General features: G+C 31.8%; 1 protein-coding gene and 1 pseudogene across 1 annotated transcript; one reads left to right on the forward strand and one right to left on the reverse strand.

Annotated features, from left to right (window-relative positions):
- Nucleotides 1-996: 996 nt before the first annotated feature.
- LOC114739586 (2-alkenal reductase (NADP(+)-dependent)-like) lies at nt 997-4,575 on the forward strand. The gene is made up of 5 exons (XM_028927671.1): nt 997-1,277; nt 2,466-2,652; nt 2,920-3,086; nt 3,232-3,314; nt 3,978-4,575. The coding sequence occupies exons 1-5, from the start codon at nt 1,044-1,046 to the stop codon at nt 4,351-4,353; spliced, it is 1,047 nt and encodes a 348-aa protein (XP_028783504.1). The 5' UTR covers nt 997-1,043; the 3' UTR covers nt 4,354-4,575.
- A 1,300-nt stretch (nt 4,576-5,875) lies between these two features.
- LOC114739560 (very-long-chain aldehyde decarbonylase GL1-5-like) lies at nt 5,876-20,208 on the reverse strand (annotated as a pseudogene).
- Between the last annotated feature and the right edge of the window lie 2,701 nt (nt 20,209-22,909).

A 22,909-nucleotide genomic window follows, 5' to 3' on the forward strand; every position in this document is an offset into this window, starting at 1 on the left:
TTGTTAGTCCTTCCAACAAAAAAGAAGAATTTCTTCCTTGTTAAAATGTGGTGATATTTCACTAAAATTACTCTTATTTATTATTTTTAGGTATAGAATTCTCATTAGTTATCAAGTTCATTATTGAAAAAGAAATTAACCATGCTGCTATTATCATGTTCCATGCATATATTTATTAATTTTTTAATTCATTTTCTTAACAATTTATTTTATTTTTTAAATAGTTTTCATATCGTTGCTTCTATAAAAATTTCTAGATCCACAATTATTTGTCAATTTCACCCTATAATTGATGCTTAAATGTGGTTTCTTATTTTTTTTTTTCCTCTCTTTCACAACCCTATTTAATGATTTGGAAAAAAAATTCGATTCCAGAAAAGTTTAATGAGTTAAAAAAGAAAAAAGTCGATTTATACAGTGACAGGATGGAATATAATGTTTAAATATCAAAAGAACAAGTACGATAATGTTTAGACAAATTCAACCTATGGATCTATGAGGTGTGGCGCATGGTAAAGTTATTATATATTCCTTCCACACCTGTTCAATTTAGAGCATACCGTAGTTTATAAAAATCTAGACAAATTCACCTAAACTGCATAATCGGTTTATCGTGATCCAATATACTCCGCTCCTAATTATAAGACCCAGTTGACTAATTTGAGAAGATTAAGAAAATAAGTTAAATTAGTTATTTGTAATAAATAGATGTTGTTTTTTTTTAAAATATCCTTACTAATTAACTATATTGGCTAGAACTACAATTATTAGAAGGACTATCTTGGAAAAAAATACATAAATATGAGAGACAAAGTGGATTGGGGTCTTATATTTAGGACCAAAATAAAAGTCAAACAGAGTCTTATATTAAGGACCGGAGGTAATATATAATATTATACCCACATGCGTGTCCAAGAAGGCCATTGACTGAACAACCTTATATATATATATATATATATATATATATATATATTATCACCTTCTTTATTCTGATCATCACAAGAGAGAGACACAGTTCAATTGAATCTGAAAAAACTGGGATCATGGAGGTGACGAACAAGAAACTGATATTGAAAGACTATGTTTCTGGGTTCCCCAAAGAATCAGACATGGAAGTGATTTGCACTGATAGAATCAATCTGAAGCTTCCAGAAGAAAACTCCTCCAAGGGCGCCGTTTTGGTCAAAAACCTTTTCTTGGCTGCTGATCCTCACCTTCGACCCTTGATGAAGAAGGCTGATAATTTCAGCGTCTTGCAGTCCTTCACTCCCGGTACCGTAAGTTTCTTTTTCTATGATCTGAAATTTTCTTCCACTTTCTCTGTCATCTGTTTGGTTTCCCCAAAAACACTAAATGTTGGAGGGGGTAAAAGAATAGGATCTTTTGTAATCCCAGTTATATTTTTCCTGCTGTTAAAATCTAAACAGATAACAATTAAACAGTAAGAGGGTAATCTGATGAAGGATATTCCTGCTTTTTCTTTCATTATTTTTCCCCCTAATTAAGTGGATCCTTCCAACAAAATTAAGACTAGTTGCTTGGGATATGCTGATGTGGATTATGGCATATTCCATTTTTCGATCTTTTTAGTTATTAAAAAAAAAAACGAAGTGGGTCCGTTAAGTTGGTATTTTTCTTTTTAATTTTAAAAAAAATTTAGTGAGTTGGGTTTTGAGATTTTCTAAGACTAGGACATACCTTTAGATTCATAAAACACTTACAGATTATCTATTAACAAAATTTTAACATCTTACCCAAAAAAAAAAAACAAAATCTTAACATTAGTAGCAGAATTTAAACTCAAAATCTTATGAATTATGAATCGATTTCTTAACTCTTGGTTGGTTAAGTTGGTGATGATGTGCTTGGGTATTGCTTTGTGAATCTTGGGTCAAAGCTCACATGGGCTACATCATTCTTCTTTTCAAAATTGGATCAGATTAGGAATCCGATTCGTTGAGGGCTGAAAAGCCCAACTCTACCTGTCAATCCCCAGTTCTACAACGGTATGGCCCAAATAGATATGCTTTGTAGCTCGTTATTTGCTACATATCATCCGCTGCCCCCCCCCCCAAAAAAAAAAACCATCCACACTAGTGCGGTCGTTTACAAATATTTTGGCAAAATCCCTATAGAATTGGGTCTAATTAAAAGAGTTAGCCTCCAATAACATAGTAAACCAAGGTTCGAATTCTTATTGGAAGATATGCTTAAATTTAACGCATGAGTGTACTTCCAACAAGATTGCGACAAATGAGAAAATATCTATGCCTAAATTTAAAAAACAATTTGGTAATATCATTAGTGCAGAAAGAGTCTTTAACACCGGGATGTAAAAAACGAAAATTATATTTGCACTAGTGTATACATTTTTTTTTAAAACATATCAACAGTATGTGTGCCTACACTTTTTATATCTTATACTGATAGCGACGATATAACGAATGAAATTTGCATTAATGCAGCCACTATATGGGTATGGAGTGGCCAAAATTGTGGATTCAAAGCACCCAGATTTTAAAGAAGGTGATTTGGTGTGGGGCATAACTGGATGGGAAGAGTACACACTCATTACGGCACCTGAAACCTTGTTCAAAATACACAACACTGATGACGACGACGTGCCTTTATCCTATTACAGTGGAATCCTTGGTAAATTCATGTTATGGTACAATTATATATGATCGTCGATTAGTCTAATTAAAACCGTTATTTTCTTGATGCATCTAGTACCATGTTACCCAATTGCATTTGATATCTTAATCTTATTTATGATTTAGTGTATTAGATGCATTAAAAATAAGATTACGAGATTGAATGCAATTGGGAGGTAACAATAGTGTTGGGTGCTAGTGTGTCCGATTATTGCCATCCATCATTTGATTTGTTCTTCTGGATTTGTTTGTTTGTGAATAATAGGGATGCCAGGTTTAACAGCTTATGCGGGATTCTTTAATGTGTGTGCTCCAAAGAGAGGAGAGAGAGTGTTCATCTCAGCGGCTGCAGGAGCTGTGGGTCAACTTGTGGGGCAGTTTGCCAAACTCAGTGGCTGTTATGTTGTTGGAAGTGTTGGCTCTCAAGACAAGGTACTCTGTTTCGTGATTTATTAATTATTTAGTCAACTGTCCAAATCATATATGTCTCTTACATTAAGAAAATAAAATGAAAAAAAGTTGCAAGGGACTTTCTTCAAGTCGTCAATTTTTTGAACGATATGGTTTCCGAATATAGGTTGCTTTGGTAAAGAAAAAATTTGGGTTTGACGATGCTTTCAACTATAAGGAAGAACCTGACTTGGATGCAGCCTTGAAAAGGTATGTCTCAGTAATACTCCATCCTATAAGCTTCAAATTTAGAAAAAAATGTGGTCTATTTTATAAGTTTCAATTTAGATTTATCTTAATATTTAATGCATATTTTCCAATATTACCCTTAATTATTTCTCTCTTCTCATATTTTCTCACATATTCTCTTTCATCTTTTTGCTCATTTATTAGAAGAGCATAGTTAGAAACAAAAGTATATTCTAACCTATTTATTATTTTCAACTAATCTTAACTAGTTATCAGTAAATTAGTTGTTTGAAATTTATAATAATGATCAAAGGGAGTATAGCTTAAAACCTTACAGTTACTTTGTTTATTCTTTTTCTTGCTAAGTATGGTTATTTTGCTTATAAGGAAACACTTCGTTTAATTCCAAATATAGGAGCTAGCTAGTTGGAAGATTTATTTTGATTCTAAATATAAGACTTTAATACTTTTTGTTTCTTGAATTTCTAATTTTCCCAAACAATCCTATTAATTGCACATGCTAAAAGGAATTTCATCAACTACCAATGATTAAATGGGGATATTTTAAGGAATTCAATATGCATTTGTAAATAGACTACCTAGCTCCTACATTTAGAATAAGAGGGAGTAGAAATTTCGCCAAGCTGATTATATATTTTTGTACAATAATAATGCTGCTAATAGGTACTTCCCAGAAGGCATAGACATATATTTCGAGCTTGTTGGAGGCAAAATGCTGGATGCAGTTCTTGTGAACATGAAAGTGCATGGTCGAATCGCTGTGTGTGGAATGATATCTCAGTACACTCTTGATAAGCCTGAAGGAATCACTAACATTACGTCTCTTGTTTACAAAAGGATTCGTATGCAAGGTTACAACGTGGTGGATTATTACCATCTTTATCACAAGTATTTGGACTTCATTTTGCCTTATATTAAGGAGGGCAAGATTTCTTGTGTGGAAGACATTGTTGATGGACTTGAAAATGGTGCTTTGGCTTTGGTGAGAGTATTTAGGGGTCTCAACATCGGCAAGCAAGTAGTTTCACTTGCTAATTAACCACGACTAGAGGATATATATTTTCTTCCAGTTTCACAGATTTTCTCGGGAAAATAAAGTAGCATCATTAACTTCTATATATAGAAATGTGTCTGTAATAATGTGACATATATGAGATCACTATATCATAACTCTAAAACTCTGTCACCTACTCTGTTTAAAACTTCAGCGTTGTTGTATTTACTCTTTAAGAAGGTTCCTGAAATATTTATTTTTCTTAACCTACAGATATTTGACATTGAGGATCAATTATATTCTCTCAAAAGGATATTAACATTAATGAATTCATTTTAATTAATGGTTAATATGTAAATTTATCGTAAAAGTTTTTATCCAAAGGTGTTGGGCATCTAAAAGTTTTTTTGGGGCTTAATATTACTTTGGACCTTTAAATTTCTAGCAACTTTGCCCCCATCGTTTAAAAGACTAATGTTAATGACATTGACCATTAATATTTTTAATGACAGAGGACAAAATTATTACGATTTCTAATTTTCAGGACAATATTAAACCCAAAAAAACTTCTGAGCACCAACATTCTTGAGTAAAAACTTTAATTTTGAGACAAATTTGTATGTTAATCCTTTAATTAATTATAATTGCTTATGTCTTTGTGCAATAAACAAGAATTGTCTTTGTGCATTGAGAAAGTTATTAATTGAAATTGTTTTTTTAGTCGCTGTCACTGCGGAATTAGGACTTGTGGTTTAGTTGAATTAGGATCGGTATACAAATTGAGTAACTTTATTACAGAATAATTCAAATTCTTTTCTTAGTTGCTGTCACTGTAGAATTAGGACTTGTCGTTTAATTGAATTGGGATTGGTAAACAAATCGAGTAACTTTATTACAGAATTGTTACAGAATGCATACACTATAACATTACTCAACAAATATTTTATGTAAGCACACGTTCAAACTCCCAAGTAACTACCCTGTTTTTAGTGAGAAAGCTTGAGACAAAGTCAACATCCAAGTACATTATTAAAAGGATTACTTAAACACGACGATGACTTAATCGTAGATAGTCTCCCCTTAAAGATTGAGAACCATATGACAATATAACAGTATAAATAGTACACACACGCACACATATATTAGAAGTAGCTCGGAACAGAGTCTTTATTTCATTTGACTATTGCAGGGTTTAGGTCTTTGTACGTTAATCAGGGAGGACCTTTTACGTTGGTTTGTAAAGTACATCCAAAGGTTGGAAACCTTGACGAATAGTTGCATCCCATATTTTATGGAGACTAAAAGTTGTGGAGCCACGCTCATGAACTTTCCATCCTTCCAAGGCATGCACTGTTCCAGCTATACGCCAAGCACTCATTGCTCTTCTCGGCAGCCAATTCTTCAGTTATTGGAAAATGAGATTTCATATATACAAAATGAAAGCATTAAGTATTATTAAGCATTTTTGAATATATTGAAGCGTCCATAGTTAAATTATATGTTTGAAACTATATGCATAGAGTACCAACCTCACAAGACTGCATGTTCTTGATCGAAGGAGGGACCCTCATTGCAGGAGTATAGTGGGCAGAAGCAACCTTTTCTTTGGAGGGAATTGAGAAAATGGAATGACTAATGAGCCTTTTGGTGCTTTCATCTGTTCATCCTCATCCCATCCATCTCCCACCAACCATATCTGCAAAAATGTTATACTTCCTCTAAAAATCTTTCCAAAAGGAGGAAAAAATTTATTATTATTATTTTTTGCATTTGTTATTTATTATTGAAAGGTTTTACAAAATTTTAAAAAAAGTATGCTTAAATCTTCAAATTGAATCTATAATATTTTATTTAATTAACCTGTTTAAGCTGAGTTTGACCAAATGGATTCACCTTCAGACTGGTAGTTGCTGAAGCAGCAAAACTTTCGTTGGGCTTTGTGTTGAGTCTGGCGTGAAATTTTGTAAACTCATGCCATAGCATAGCTACCTGCAAATAGAATTCGATGATGAATGAATTAAATCAATTTAGCATTTGTCACACATTTTATTAATGGACAATGTCACTAAATTTTGTTGTTCACAGATTTACTTTAACAATTGCTATCTTTCAATAATAGTTATTATTATCATTCACAATATTACGTTTAACTAGCGCGAAAACAGATCGAGTTAGGTCAAGCTTTACCTTTAGTAAGTCAAGTTTGTATTGTAACAAGTTGGCTTGTGGCTTGTCATAGGTTTCTTTAGAAACATGGTAGGTTTAATAAGCTTTTAAAGAGCCTGGGTGCTCTATTAAGTGAAACATAGTTTGAAGAGGCTTGGACCTACTCTTATTTTTAAACAAGCTAGGTTAGGTCACAAGTCCCTAACAGGCCGCCTGTCCTATTTTCACCATATCTATAAATAGGCATTAATACATCTCATTTTATGTCTTTCATTATGAAGTGAGTAAAAATTAGCATTTGAGTATTCCCTTTTTTCCTTCGAGTTTCTCCTCTTCATCAAATTATCTAGTGCTTTTGTTTCTCATTCTTTTTTGTCTCTCCTCCTTTTTGCTCTCGTTCTCCATCATAGGGTCATTTCAAAATTATTTTGCCAAATAGAGATTTAGATCACACTACAAAAAAAACATGCTTTTAGTGGCGGAATTGAAATTTTGTTGCTAATTAGTGACAGAAATTTTTTGTCGTTAATCCATCACTAATTCTTGATAGAAATTTCCGTTGCAAATTAACAATGAAAAAATTCCATCGCTAACCCAATGTTTAAAAAAAAAAAATCAAAATGCCATGTGGCACCTCTACCAATCGCCATGTCATCACCTGTGACCACGTCTACATGTGCTGCCACCTCATCTCTGCCTGGCACTCTGCCTGTCACGTGTCATCACCACATAATTCCCTCCTCAAAGTGACTTCTCCATAGCTAGAACCCAAGACCTCCTTTGTGCGCGCGTGTGACTTTACTAGTCGAGCTGCAATAAACCTATTGACTTATTATGTAAAATTATATACTCCCCCCTTTCCTTATTATAAAAGACATTTGATGCTTATGGCATGTTCCTATATATAAGAGACACTTAAAAGTTGTCTCTGTTTTTTTGTGTTGATTTCCTATTTTACCCATATTTATTGTCTCCAACTCATACTTTCTCTCTCTCCCACTTCTCTTTCTTTTAATAATTTAATTGTTCTCTCTCTCTCTCTCCTTATTAATGAGGGCATTTTTGGGAAAAAAATTATATTTTTTATACATTGATTGTTCTTAACTAATTTTAACTGCTTTTTTATCAACGTAATTCGGTTATTCGTCTCTTATAATAAGGAACGAAGGGAGTATATAATATTATTTTATACAAATAATTATATATACATATATATTATTAAAAAATAAAAATATACTTTATAATAATTTTAATCATAACTATTTTAATAAAAAATACATTTTAAAAAAATATTTTTAATATAATTTTAATCTCTAACGACACTAATTTTGAATTCTAAATCATAAATATTTTTTATAAATTTTTTTAAATTTATTTTTAATTAACATTGATAAGATATACAATTTAATTATATATGTATTATATTACATTATATTATATTATCTATATGTGTTTTATATGTTTGAAGAAAATTATTTACAATTAGTCAAAAAAATCTTGTTATTCAAAAAATAACTACATAATAAAATGTAATAAATTATTCTATATAAAAAATTAAATGATTTGAATAGATTATGATAAACAGTATTCTCCTACTTGTATATATATCTTATGTAATTTATTTTCTTAAAATTCTTTGTATATACCATTTGTTTTTGTATCGAAGACCAAAATCAATCTATATCATGGGTATTAATTATATTATGATTAAATTTTTATTTTTTAATGATTAAAATTCAAAATTCACTTCAATATTAGTTTGTGTTCATATAAATTTATTTTTTGGTTTTGAATTTTTATCATATATTATATATTTCAATATATTGTACATATGATAAGATTATTTCTTTCTTATATTAGTTTGTATAAGAAAGTTATTAATATTCTTATTACATTTTTTAATTATTATTAATAATCAAGATGAATTTATTTTAACAAAATATAAACAAGTTTTCTAAGAAATTATCTTTCTATTTTCAGTATATACATAATGATGACATGAATGATGATGATATCTTCATTGACACCAACTCCACAAATATATCAATTTATTTTATAATTAAAAATGTTTTTAAATCATTATATTCTTAATTGTTTTTATATAAATTTTTGTAAGATTATAATTTAAAATAATGAAATTCAACATTAGTGATGGATTAGCGATTGAATTGTGACGAAATAGAACTAGCAACGGAATTAGTGACAAAAACTTCTGTGACAAACAATTTAGCGACAAATTAGCAATGAAATTTTTGTCACAAGTCTGTCAGAAATTAGCGACGGAATTTGTTTCTGTCACAAATTCCATCAGAAATTAGCAATGAAATTTGTTTCCGTTGCAAATTCCGTCGCTAATCAACTGTTTTTTTTTTTGTAATGTCAATCATGAAATAAGTCCTGATTTTAATTAACCTAATTTATTTAAAACATTTTAAGATTTTTCTCCACCAGCCGGAAAAAGAAGTTTGAGATCAGAAATATCCCACCATTATGCAGCTTACCTGCACATTTGCTTCACACAAAGACTTGGCTATGGAGAAGGAAACCTTATCAAAGTTGCCACGAAGAAGCACCTGACTTGTACCTTTGAGAATGCTATTCACAACAATAGCAGCAGCTAAGCTACTTCCATCTACAATCTTTACCTTTAGTTTTGGAAACTTTTGAATATATAATTCACCAAATGCATTGAGTTCTTCTTTCTGCATTTAATCATACAATTACAGGCTTAAATATTTCAAAAAAAAAAAAGAATATAATGAAAAAAAAAACAGAGGGAAAATGATGTGAACTAACCTGATTCAAAAGCCCTAGACTAAGCACCTTAACACCAGATGAGTTAGCCTCAAGAATTGCCTCTTCAGTGATCTTGTTCAGTCCTGTGCACTGCCCTTTTCAATGAAGTTTTTCAACTGATTAAAATTAAGTTCATGTTGAATTAATTAAGGCCAAATACTTACTTGTTTTGTAAATCTTGGTACCACCCATGATTGAAAATTGAGCTTTTCTGAAGTGTTCCTTTCTGAGACAAAAGTACGACTACAGATCCAAGCCGTTAGGTTAAGAACAAATGTGAAGGGCCACATCAAATGAAGATACCATTTTAAGAGGGTTTGAGGCTAAAGAAGCAAACCCTATAGGAAGATGATAGACAGAATTAGGCGTTGTTAAGTGGGTCAAGTGAACCACAGCTGGCAAGTCCTTTGGCTTCTTCAAAGATATTTCATAAGTATCATTTGAGGATTCATCCACATTACCATAAATGTAGTCATATATTGGCATGAAAAGAAAGTAATTTGTCCTAAACTTGGTGTGATGCCATGTGTGAAACCTGTGGCCTCAAATTTACAAAAATCAGTACATGCTACAATTAAATTATTGAAAATCTCTTGCATTTATTAACCACAACCTCCAGTTCAAAACATAAGAACTAGTAATACTTTACTAATTTGAGTATATTAAGAAAATTAGTTAAGTTAGTTATTTGTAATAAATATGAGTTTTTTTTAAATACTCCTTTTTATCATGATTACCTTTGAATGGAAACCTTTTAACGTATGTAGTCAATAGGAATATTTCTGAAAATGAGTTGCAAATTTAGAAGACAAAATGGCTTGAAAACTTATATTTAGAACTAAATCCAATATCTATCTAGTTTTTATATTAAAGATTGGATGTAGTAGTAATTAAAGTGAATGAAGTGCGGTAATCGTTATTTAAACTAGAATATCACCCACGCTCTTTGTTTATGTGGAGAAAGATAATTAAAGGCATATACAATTATGCAGCTGATGGAACTTCAAAGTTAAACAAATGACATGGAACTTAACATATATATATATATATATATCTATGTATAAATGAATGGATAGTTTAAGTGATGAAAATATATCGTACAAGTTATAGGCTGTGTGACAATGGAAGAATGATGGTGAGAATGATGGCAAGAATAGAGGAAATGGTGATGAAGAGCCCTGTGAAGCCAATAATAAATTAACTCCACTGGACCAGCATGTAACAATATTGTGATCACCACACCATCTGTTCTCCAATAGGGTAAGTGATGAGAAACCTCGGGAAATAACATGTATCCTAAGAACATCAAGAGTCCATTTAGTAAAATCTGATCATCCCTGCAATAATCAAGCTTCCAAATTAAATCGTCATCATTAATTTGTTGAGACTCTAAAATATGTTTCAAAATAATTATATATATATATATATATATAGAAGCATACTAGAAATAAGAGAACATCAGTAAGCAAAAGATGGAGTGCCAAAAAAGGGATGAGTTTATTATTAAATGCTCTCACCAGTTACTTTCTCTGTCAACTTGGTCGAATTCTAGGCCTCTGTGAACGATTCGGTTCGTGCCTTGAGCAGTTAGATAACGAGACACAGATCCAAATCTGATTGTGAAGCGGTATCAGCAAAAGAAATGGGAATATCAAATAGTAATATGGTTTTCACTCACTGCACGTTAGAGCATACAGGCTATGGCCAGCCCACGGCACCAGTATCATTTACTTGAGAGAGAAAAGAAAAGAGACAACAAAGTAATTGTCAACTTCAACACACACACACAATTTCCGGTCCTAAGTATAAGAGTTAATTTGTAGTGTAAATGACACTATTTATATATACTATATTTAGTCCTTTAAATTTGACATTATTTTGTTTTTGGTTCCCAAAATTTGAAATGAATGGTTTTGGTCCTGAAACCTTGTTTCAGGGACCCAAAATTTTTATACGGATCAAAATGAAGTTAAATTTTATGACAAAAATATTGGTTTCAAATTTTAGGGATTAAAACCAAAATGATTCCAAATTTCAGAGATTAAAGATATAACCCAAAATGAAAATATGAGATGCATGTGACTTTCTCGTTTAGTTTTATTTCTCTCAAAAAGCATGTGAATAAAACACGACTCGATCTCGAGCTAAATTAATGGATTAGAATGAAGCAGACGATGGAGTAATAAAATCTACTTTAGAACACATTTTATATTAATGAAGAAGGATTAGGATCAGATTAAGGAATGAGAAATAGTAGAAAGTAAACCGTGAAGCTGCCAAGAGCTCACTACAAAAAGTTTGACTTTCATTTGTCGCTACTAGGTCGTTGTCGTAGCGGCCGTGGTTGAAACTTATCGGCGACATAACAAAGTCGCTGCTGAGAGTCTATTTTCAGCGGCAACAAAAAGTCACCACTGAAAGTCTAGTTTCAGCAGCGACAAAAAGTCACCGCTGAAAGTCCTTTTAGTGGTGACATTAAAAGATGAGGAGTTTGTTATCAAGAAATGTCGCCACTGAAATGTAGGAATTAGTAGCTACTAATGGTGCTACTGAAGCAAAACCACTGAAATCACAATCAGCGGTGACAAAAATGTCGCCGTTGAAAATGGTAATTAGCAGCGACAACATGTCGCCACTGATTACCATTTTCAGCGACGACATAATTGTCGCCGCCAATTACCCTCTTTAGCGGCGACATAAAGTTTAATTCTTTTAATATGTTAATTATACAAATTTTTTTATTTATATTCCTGATAAATGTCATCATAAGGTTTAATAAAAATAAAGTAATTAACAGACAAATATATTAAATAATAAGATTTATAATCATCAAAGTGTTTTTATGTCTTTAATAAAAATAAAAATTGTTCAATTAAAAGATACATTATAAAATGCAAAAGAAAAATTACGTAGAGGGACCAAGACTAGGGATGCTAGAAGTAAGAGTATTTGTAGGAGCATTTAATTGCATCTTTTGCATGAAAGCAGTGAACTGAGCTTGTATTCTTTGCTCCATCAATTGTTCTATCCTTTGTTCAAGTTGTGTGTGCTCTGCTTCTATCTTTGCTCGCTGTGCTGCACATTTTGCTTCTATTTTTTCTCACTCTGCTGCACGTCCTGCTTTCATCTTCTTCGCAGCAATATCCAATTAGTTTCACGAGGTGTGAGTGTCTTAGTTGGCCCAGTAAAACAGCTTTTGTTTGCAATTTTGATTTTTGACAGATAATATTCATATCTTCAGTTTTAAAGAAGCAACACAATATAGATATATTATTGTCCCATTTCCAAGCATGTTGAATACATTTTAATTATGCAAAAACTTCAAGTAAATAAGGCATTAAAAATGACAAATGTGAGAAAATAAACACTCATGAGAATCAGAATCTTAACTAAAGTTGTAAAAAACAAAAATATGGGAAACCTATCTACTAAAATTTAGTTAAATACATGGACTATTGAATTCATCTCATAAATTAATTTTCCCTCCTATTACTCCTTATGCTTTGTTTTAATTTTTTAGCAAGAGGAAAACATGGCATTAGTTATAATGTTATTACGAGCAGCATCAGAAATTTACAACTACATACATTCATTCCGTAGAAACCAGAAAAAATAATGTTAGACAACAGCATCCTCTGACTGGGCTCGTTCTATTTCCATGGCCTTATATATGCATAACCATTGAAACTCTTCAAACGCGTACACACTGTTGAGACGTATGACTGATATACATTGCCATTTTACAGTTGAGATGCAAATGCAAACCTGCCCATAATTCAGTATTTGCTTCTTTACCTTTCACGCAGTACGTGAGAGAGTTAGTTTATTGTAGTATATGATTATGTCTTTGTTCCAAGAAAGAATACCTAAAATAAGCTTTGATAATTCCAAATCAAATTGGTCAATTGAAACATAACCCGTATTTATATATAAGTGGGACTTTAATTAAGTGTAGGTTCATCACTTGTGTCACAGGTCATGCAAGTGGGATTCCTTTATCTAGCGGCAATTAGGAAACTGGTTAAAGGTACATATTACTTGCACATGTTTAATAATAATGGGTATGAACAGATAAGAGGACTTGAAACATATCTTAAATCAGAAAACTTATCCAAGATTCAGTGGACTAGATGCTAGAATAATGAAGCAGAGATGAACTATGCTTAGAGACAGAGTTGACTTGATCTGAGTTTTTCCCCCTTTGGTCCGAGGCTGACATTCAGGCCATAGATTTTCAGCTTAAAGTGGATACAGTGAAAGTAGAGGATAGAGAAGAGATCCTAGTCATCGTGATTTAAACTCCTGTTTGACATCTAGTTCTCTTGAACTTGATGGGATTTCTACTTTTCAAAATCAGAGTACACAAAGCAGCTTTGATGCTAAGGTTTCTAAGCTCAACTAAAACTTCTACTAAGGTTTTTCCACAGCTCATTTTCTAACTAGCTTTCCCACTCCTGGAGGATTTTACAAATGAAATATGAAGGATATGTACTTAGAAATAATAGATGGTTAAACAGATCAGACAGATTTACAATGAAATTTCAAAGATAATTCACTTAGCTTCTGTGCCTTCTCTATTCATCACCATTCAGATATGCAAACCTCAAGAATTTATCCACTCGAACATTTGAATTAGTCACATGGCTTAATTCATTTTCACGAAGATGGACGCTGGAAGTCAGACGCTCAAAGCCACAAGAAAATGAAATAGGATTCTATAATATATTCCTCCACACATACAATCAATCACACAATCAATCACAGCAAACCAGAGGAACAAACAGATCTAAAAATGCAAAACAGAGAAGGGAAAAATATACAGCACCACGAGACTTCAAGCAAAGAAGAAGACCGGCGTACATACATGGATGACGGCAAGAAAGGACGCTGGAAGTGATGGAGTAAACACAAAGATGGATGCTGGAAGTCAGACGCTCAAAGCCTAGCTTGTATCTGCGCGGCGCTGGTGAGAGGGAAAAATGAAATTTTCAGAAGATGGGGCGGGTTAAACAAATTGTTTTGGGTTTCAAAATGACAGTTTCTGTATATATAAACAAGGTGCTACCCGTGGCCAAAACACGCGTGGCTTCACTGGCAAGGGGGTGGCTATGGCTTTTGCCAGGTCCCTTGTTTGAACCAGCGAACGGCTAGTTGATAGTTTATTGATTATTTTTAACCTTTTTGGCCAAAATGAATGTGTGAAAAATCAATGGGGCATTCATCAGACTCCAACAAGGGACCTCTCCGAATTGTAACAAGCAGACACGGCCAACCTTGCTGTTGAAGTTTTTTGATGTGATTGTGCAATACAAAATATATAGAATATAAAATCGTATATGTTTTATAACACTTAATTAATCACATTTTAAATAAAAAAATATAAATAGTAATAATATTTAATTAACTATATACACGATCTTATTAACTATATCTCTCAAACATATTTAAATTAATTATATTACCTCCTTCAATAATTTTATTTCTCAATCCTCTCATACATATGTTCATAATCAAATATTATTATATCAATTAAGTATGCTCACACTAATTTAATTATAATAATCTCCCTCATATATTTAATTATGTTATTTCTTTCAATTATAATGTCCTTCTATCTCACACACACACTCTATCTCTCTTCCAATTATATTTACATCTACCTCTCTCACACACTCTATTCTTCACTACTTTTCCCATCACTCAAACTTAATACTTTCTCATGCATGCCTCCACCTCATTTCTCTCCCATGCACAATATTTTTCTATTCCATCTCTCAAACATTTAATTATAGTATATATGTGTTTTATACACATTCCAAACTTTCTTCCTCTCCCTTTCTCAGTCAAACACTAAATTATCGTTCTTTTAATCTCTTTGTAATACAATAATACATATAAAAAAAATTATGAGAGTTACTTAATTACACAAATAAGAGATTATAATATAAACTTTCTACAAGAAATCAAAATTAAAAAAAATATGAAAGGGTGTTTCAGTGGCGACAAATAGTGTCGCTGCTGAAAGAAGATTCAGCGGCGACAAATGGCGTCATCACCGAAAGTGTACGCTTTCAGCGGCGACCACTTTTGTTGCCGCCGTAAGTGCACCTTTCGGCGGTGACAAATTTTGTCATCACTGAAAGCTGCACCTACAGTGGTAACAAGAAAAAGTCGCCATTGTTACTACTATTTTTGGGGGTTAACATTCTTGTCACTTTGGAATGTCGCCGCTAAAAGTCATATTTTCAGCGACGACTTTATTTGTCACCGCTGAAAGTCGCCACTGAAAGTCTATTTTTCTGTAGTGGAGGTTTCCAAGGCCAATCCATGAGAATGCTTGGTTTTGAAGCCGTATTAGGAGCTGTGATTATTGCAGCGAAAGGATTCCGGGGGTTTATATAGTGCCTTCCTCACTTATTTAGCCAACAACCAAATTGCAATATATGTAAATGTACAACTACCTATAAATACTACAATATAATATAGTTTTCTATAAATTATACATGCATAATATATAGGGCATGCCCTACCTACTTTTACAAGGTAGCTTGCAAAACGTTAGGTTTCTACACACACTCATAAATAGTTTAATTGGCTATTTTTGTTTTAACCTAGAGTTAAGGACTTTCCTCTATTTGGAGAGATTCTATAATATATTCATGCTGGATATGACGTGGATTTTGACAGGATTTTATTATTTTGGCAAAACTACTACAAATAAAATCAACAAAAGAATCGGCTAATTAATCCATGTGTGAAGATTTAAACCAATTAAGACTATAGGTAATTCCTATGCCACTAGATACCTTTAACAACGATAATCATAAATAGCCTCTCCTAGAATAATTAGAAAACCCATCTTGGAGATGAAAATAAATAAGCTAAGCCAGGCTTTAACTAAATAGATTTGAGCCTAAACGGGGAGAGCTTGAGGCAATAATCCGTACTAAAGAGGTATATTTTTTAAAATGAACCGAAGGCTTGTAAAACTGAATTTTATCTTTTTTGCTTTTACAGCAAAAATTTTGAACAAATTTTTCCTATTCAGATTATAATATTTCATTTGAATATCAGTAATGTAAGCATACAAAAATTATTATGCTTCAGCAGATGATGCAAACAAGGAAAAAGGGAGTGGACTAGTGTTGCTGTTTTCAGTGATCAAAGAGGCGAGGGAGAGGCAAGCAGTTGATAAATGAAAGGATTTGGGCTGTGTATAAATAATGGGATGTGAAATTTAGTGTTAAGGCTAAATTATAGCTTGATTCAAATCATATTATATATATAATAATGCATATCAAAAATAAATAAATAAGTTAGGCCTGTGAGTTTATAGGCTAGTTGTCACATGTCAAGAAATTTCACCTGGACATAGGGAACCAAAAATTGGGATGAGGGCCAATGTAAAGACTAGATGGGGAGATGAAACAACTTTTGATGTGAAACCCTTATAAGGTCCGGGTTAGTATTTTCATAATTATCAGTCTAGGAATGACAAAACAGAAAATTTTGAGAAAAATTCTAGAAAATTCTTGAAAAATATGAAGAGTGTAAATTAGAGGCTTTGAAAACTCGGTTAAGGCTCGAAAATTAAAATTATGGTGAAAATAAATTATTACGAAATTTCTCATAAACGGAGGTTTTTCGGAAAAATATTAAAAATAGGAGGAAAATAATTATTTTAATTGGTTAGAGGCCTCAATAAATTTAAAAAAATGATAAATTATCTAAATATTTATTTGAATTTATAAAATTAGTTTTAGGCCATTGAAGCTCAGGAATTAATTTTAGGGAATTTATTTTTCCACAGTGACACCGATAGAGGCCTAATTGGATAAAATTCAAAATAAATACTTAGAGGTAGTGAAAAAATTCTGAAAATTTCTAAATCATGTTCTCATATTAAAAGGTGAATTATCATGGAGAGAAATGAATTTTTGGATGTCTAAAAAAATTATAGAATGTTACTAGTGAATAGTAACAGATAAAGTTTTAAATTGGTTTGGGATTTTGATTTGAGATGTGAGAGCCATTTGTGGATCCCACATTGAGCCCAATAAGGGCCTAATTTCGTTGCTTGCTGGCCACTCCACATAATTAATTAAATAAAATGTAAAATTAAGGGATAATGGTTGGAATAATCTAGAGCTTGGACATATGGATAGATCTGAAGCTATGAGGCATTTGATGGCTGCCAACTCACCTTATTTCATCCATTTTTTGATGTCCAAAAATCATAGGGGGAAGGCAACTTGGTTTTTCTATAAATACCCCCTCCTAAAATACAAGAAAATGTTGGAAAACTTGGGAAAAAGAGGGGAGGTGTTGCCATTTTTCGTTTTTGACTAAGGGAGACTGAATTCGTGAAGGTTTTGGATGAGGAATCATTCAACTTACATCAAGAAAACATCAAGGTATGCTTAAACCCTTTTATCCCTAAATTTCAAGCTAGTTTAGTTAGAGTTTTGGCTCGAAATTCTAAGGCTAGATGTTGCCTCATTTCAGTCTAATCATGAAAGGTTTAGGGAAGGATAGGAATCTTAAATATCAAGTGGAATAAGCTTGTTTAAGTGGTATATGGAATGGTTTTTGAAATAAAATACACCTAGGGTTCTATATGTTCATTTCAGCCAAGGAGTGTTTATGGGGCAGCAGTTTGTTTTGCATTAATTTGATGATTCCAATGAGTTTAAAATGTGTTTTTGTGTAGGGATATACTAAAGGAAAGTGTGTAAAATCATTAGAATTAAAAATGAAATTTTTGGAAGTCATATACCCCCTATTCGGCCTCTATGATTTGAGAAGAAAGGAGTTTGATTTTTAAAGATCTAATTGGACATTTGGATTTCTCATGAAAAATTCTATAGGATTGAGCCATGAGATCATTGATTCTAAAGGAGGAACTATATTGTTAAAAATCAAAGAAAAAGAGGGAGAGTGTCAGGTTAAAGATAAAGTGTTGTGTTTGAATTGTCTAGTTGTTAACATAGCTTGTATTTGTGCTTGAATCAATAGGTTTTGGAAAGAGGATACAAAGGGAGGATAATTACTTCAAGGAGACCGAAACCTATTAAGCTTGAAAGGTAGTACTGAACTTATAATTTGATTATTTGTCTAGCTTGCTTGATGTGCTATGTGGATTGTTTTGGTTTAATGGATTTATGTTGTGGAAATTGTTGACTTTATGACATTTGATATGCTTTGGCCAAATGCGTGACAACATGTTAGTATGAAAGTGTGTTTGATTCCTCTCTTGATTTGATGAAAAATATGATTTTATTTGACTTGAGGATGTCTTGAAGTTCTATGACATATCACATTATGCATTGTTAGATTAACATGATGATTATAATTTATTGCTACTGAGATTTCTATAAAATCTCACCCCCTATGTTAAATTATGCATCAATAGGGAGTTGACCAAGTATGGATAAGGGCAAAGAATTAGTGTGAGCTAGGGAGGTCATGGAGATTTTGTGATAATGTATTAAATTATGTTGTAGTTTGTTGAACTTCGTTATAAGTTTGTAATGAGTTATGGATATGGAATACTTTGACATTATGTAAAGTATAATGTTGTATGGTGGTTTATAATTATGGGATGTTGTGTTGGAATGGATGGTAATTGAGGAAGTGGAAGGAAAATTGAAGAAAATATAGTTTAGGGGATGAAAATGTCCTAAAAAGAGGTAATCTTGCGCCACATAAAATAATAAGCGAATGGATGAGTTTTGACCTAAAACTTGGCAGTCTTATAAAGCTTATTTTTAGCTTTTAAACAAGTGGTAAACCATCAAATTTGGAGTTTTGTACTAAGAGTTATGTCCTTCCAAAGTTGGGCTAAAATACTAGAAAATTCAAAAATTGACCACATGAATAGTATAATTTGTTGAATTTTCTGGTGCTGTTCTGGATGGAATCGAGCCCAATAAATATTTTGTTCTCTATAGAACTCTTAGCAAGCTTCGCGTGAAAATTGAAACCACCCCGTTTTGATTTCTCTAGAATCAGTTATGAATTTTCAAAGTTGACCTAAATTCGGATGAACAGTATACAGACAGAATAAAAAGAAAAATCATAATCAAAAAAAGAATAAAAAGAAAAATTTTTGAAAAAGGAAACATGTGAAAATGGTTCCAATTGATGTATAATGGGATATTAAAAGAGATCTGACACTAGTTCTTGTGAAACATAGTTTTAGTCTAAGAAGCATGAGTATAAATTTGACCTATTTGCTAAAACCCTCTTAATAAGAGTCTAACCTACTTTCACCCCTAATCCACACTATAATTTTTAGTGCTATTCAAATTAAACATTGACGATTTAGATTCAATATTTTCTTTTGCTAAAAAGAAAGATTTGATATTTTCAAAATTACCTATTTATACATTACGTATTCACATCCCACCTCACATTTTCTACCCTCTGGCCTCATGTGACTGATAAATCCTGATTTTATCATGATTTTTCATATCTTATTTGAGGATTTTGTCACATTTATTGAGCTTAATTGTATTTATTATGATTAATTTGGATTAATTGTGATTGAATGAAAATATTGCTAAAAGCGGGGAAAATATCATATTTTATGATTTATTTTAATTGATTGATTTTTGAAAAATATGGTATTACATTATCTAGAATTTTATTTAAGAAATTTGGAATATGAAAGCTGAAAATGGCAAGTGACAGCAAACAGATCAACAAATTTGGGAAATAAAAAATAAAAAAGGGGGTCCATAGTAATCTTACCGTAATGAAGCATGAGGTCATATGATTTTATTGGGCAATCTTCAGCTTTAAGAATGGAGGAACGCCAATTTTAAAAAAAGAATACAGAGAGAGCGAATGGGGAAGGAGCAGAGACGGCAGTGCCTCCCTCCATCCTCCATCACCATCTTCCATTTCCCACCTTCTATTTCTCACTCCACACGCCATCATCGCTGGCGAATCCCTCCTTCCTTCTATCACCGCCGACGACCTCCCTTCCATTCATCATCAGCTTCGCAGAGGAGGGAGACGAGAGGCAGAGTAACCATCATCATCATCAGCGACACCCTCCACCTCCGTCTTCACCGTCGACAACGCCGTTAATAACTAGCAGGATCGACAACGCCTCTTTCTTCTTCCTCTGAGCTTGCTGCGTCTGACGTGATGAGTGGCTGAATCTCATTGCTTCTTAGGATGGAGATAATGATTTGAGTTCCAGAGCTACCATAGGGGAGTTAATTTTATTCCATTCATTTTCTCTTATCTATATTTTGATTCTCTGGTTGTAGAATGGTGCTTTGTCATAGTAGAGACCGAGATTTTGAGTTGATTATATCTGTTAAATTGGACAAATGTGACTGTGATTGGATTTAATAGTTTGAAGGTTATATATTCCTATATTTCTTTTTGTGAGTTTATTGATATTGTATTGTTTCGCATGGTAGTCTGATAGTACAGTTGATTTGAGTTTGCTTTTGAGTGTCTCGATTGAGCGCTCTATTAATGTCACAGTTGAGCATTAATCTTTAAGAGGAACGAGCTATTTGATTTAATCACTGTTGCACACTAAGTGGTTTTAAATAGCAACTTAAGAGGTGCTTATTAACTATGATAGTAGGAATAATCACTAATTAGGATTGTTAGACCCAAACGGTGTTTTGGGGTTTTCTATTGAGACTTGGTGCATTGTTTTTAACTCCCAAAATATTTTGAGTAAGAAAGATCATTAATTTATATCTAAGAAGCATTCATCTCATACATTTTATCATATCCATTCCTATTCACTTTTATAAAAGAAAATATAAAAAAATTAATAGTTTATATTTATTCCATTGCATCTTTAATAGTTAGTAAAGTAAAATTAATTTTCAAAACCTAAACCTTTTTCGCCCTATCAATTTATTATTTTTGGTACTTAGGGGATGTTTGGCTTACATGGAAAAAGCACTTTTGAAACCTAAACCAAGGTTTGGTTAAAAAAAATCCAAACACCTTTTAGTTTTTTAAAACCATGGTTTGCTCATGAAAACCTTGGTTTTGTGGTAAGTGAAATTTTTTCGCTTTTTGAACCAATGTTGGGTGTGTTTGGATGAAACCAAACCGTGGTTTAGAAAAGTGATTCTGGAGAATAGATTCTGGGGAGAATAGATTTTATGAAAAAGTGATTTTGAGAAGTGAGAGTGTTTGGATAGTTGTTATCAGAAGCACTTTTTATATATACAAATTACTAAAAAAAAGACATAAGTTAATATGATAATTACAGAAAAAATAGATTTTATGATATATTTTAATTTGAAGGAATAAAATTGTTAATAATATATTTTTATTAACATAATTAATAATACATAAGATAATATAATTAATAAATAATTAATATGTATATATATTTATAAAATATAAGATTAAATATGTTTATAAAAAAATATGTTTATAAAAAGAATAATAAGATACATATCCTATAGGCTATCATACTCTCCCTTTTTTCTTCAAAAGCAAAAAAAATTTGCTTTTTGGTTTTGGAGCCAAAACCATGGTTTTGGCCCAAAACCATGGTTTTGGTTTTTGGGTGGGTGTTTGGGTGATTTATTCCCCAAACCATGCTTTGGGGTGTCACCCAAACACAGCCATTGTCAGCGAAATTGTTTGCTCCATCAGTGTTATCTTCACGCCTTCCCCTCCTCCCTGATTCTTTTATCTTTTGACCGATTCTCCTTCCCCTAAAATAATATTTTTTTTGTTAAAAAAATTATTCATTTTCCAAAAACATAATCTTATATTATATATATTAATAATTACTACCTTCCCTAAATTTATTATTCTTATCCTTAATATAGGACCTAATTGGAGAGTTAATATGTAGACAAGGTTTTAAATTTTCATTGAAGGAAAGCTTTGACTAGACTGGTAATATGTAGTTAAAAAAAAACTATTACAAATGCTCTCTATCGATGCAACATATTAATTATTACAACATTTCTTTATTCATTTTTCTATAAACAAATTTAATCTTGTTTTTTTATAAATATATATACATATATTAATTATTTATTAATTACATTTTCTTATATATTATTAATTATGTTGGTAAAAAATATATTATTAATAAATTTATTTCTTCAAATTAAAATATATCATAAAATCTATCTTTTATGTAATTATTATATTAACTTATGCCTTTTTTAGTAATTTGTTTATATAAAAAGTACTTCTGATAACAACTATCCAAACACTTTCATATCTTAGAATCACTTTTTCACAAAATTTATAATTTTATTCTCCCCAAAATCTATTCTTCAGAAGCTATTTTCCAAACCATGGTTTGGTTTCATCCAAATACCCCTTTAGTTTGCTTAGAATTTCAAATAAAGGCTTCTCAAAGTGAAATGATCCGAGTTTTGCATTATATTGCATTGCTTGGATTTATTTTTGATTGGGAACCCCAAAGCAAACGACAAAGGCTCTCATCTATGACTAATATTTTCTAAATTATTAAATATTATGATGAAGAGAAAATTCAGCCAAAGTTGGAAAACATCAATAAGATCAATATTTTTATGAATGCTTTAAAAACTGGATTGAATTCTTTGGCAGAAAAATAAATAAAAATTCGACTAAATTAGTTGGTTTAAACGACAAATTAGCGAATCAT

Source organism: Neltuma alba, unplaced genomic scaffold (assembly GCF_004799145.2).
Source record: "Neltuma alba isolate B1F8T4 unplaced genomic scaffold, ASM479914v2 tig00000468_pilon, whole genome shotgun sequence".
Taxonomy (NCBI): Eukaryota; Viridiplantae; Streptophyta; class Magnoliopsida; order Fabales; family Fabaceae; genus Neltuma; species Neltuma alba.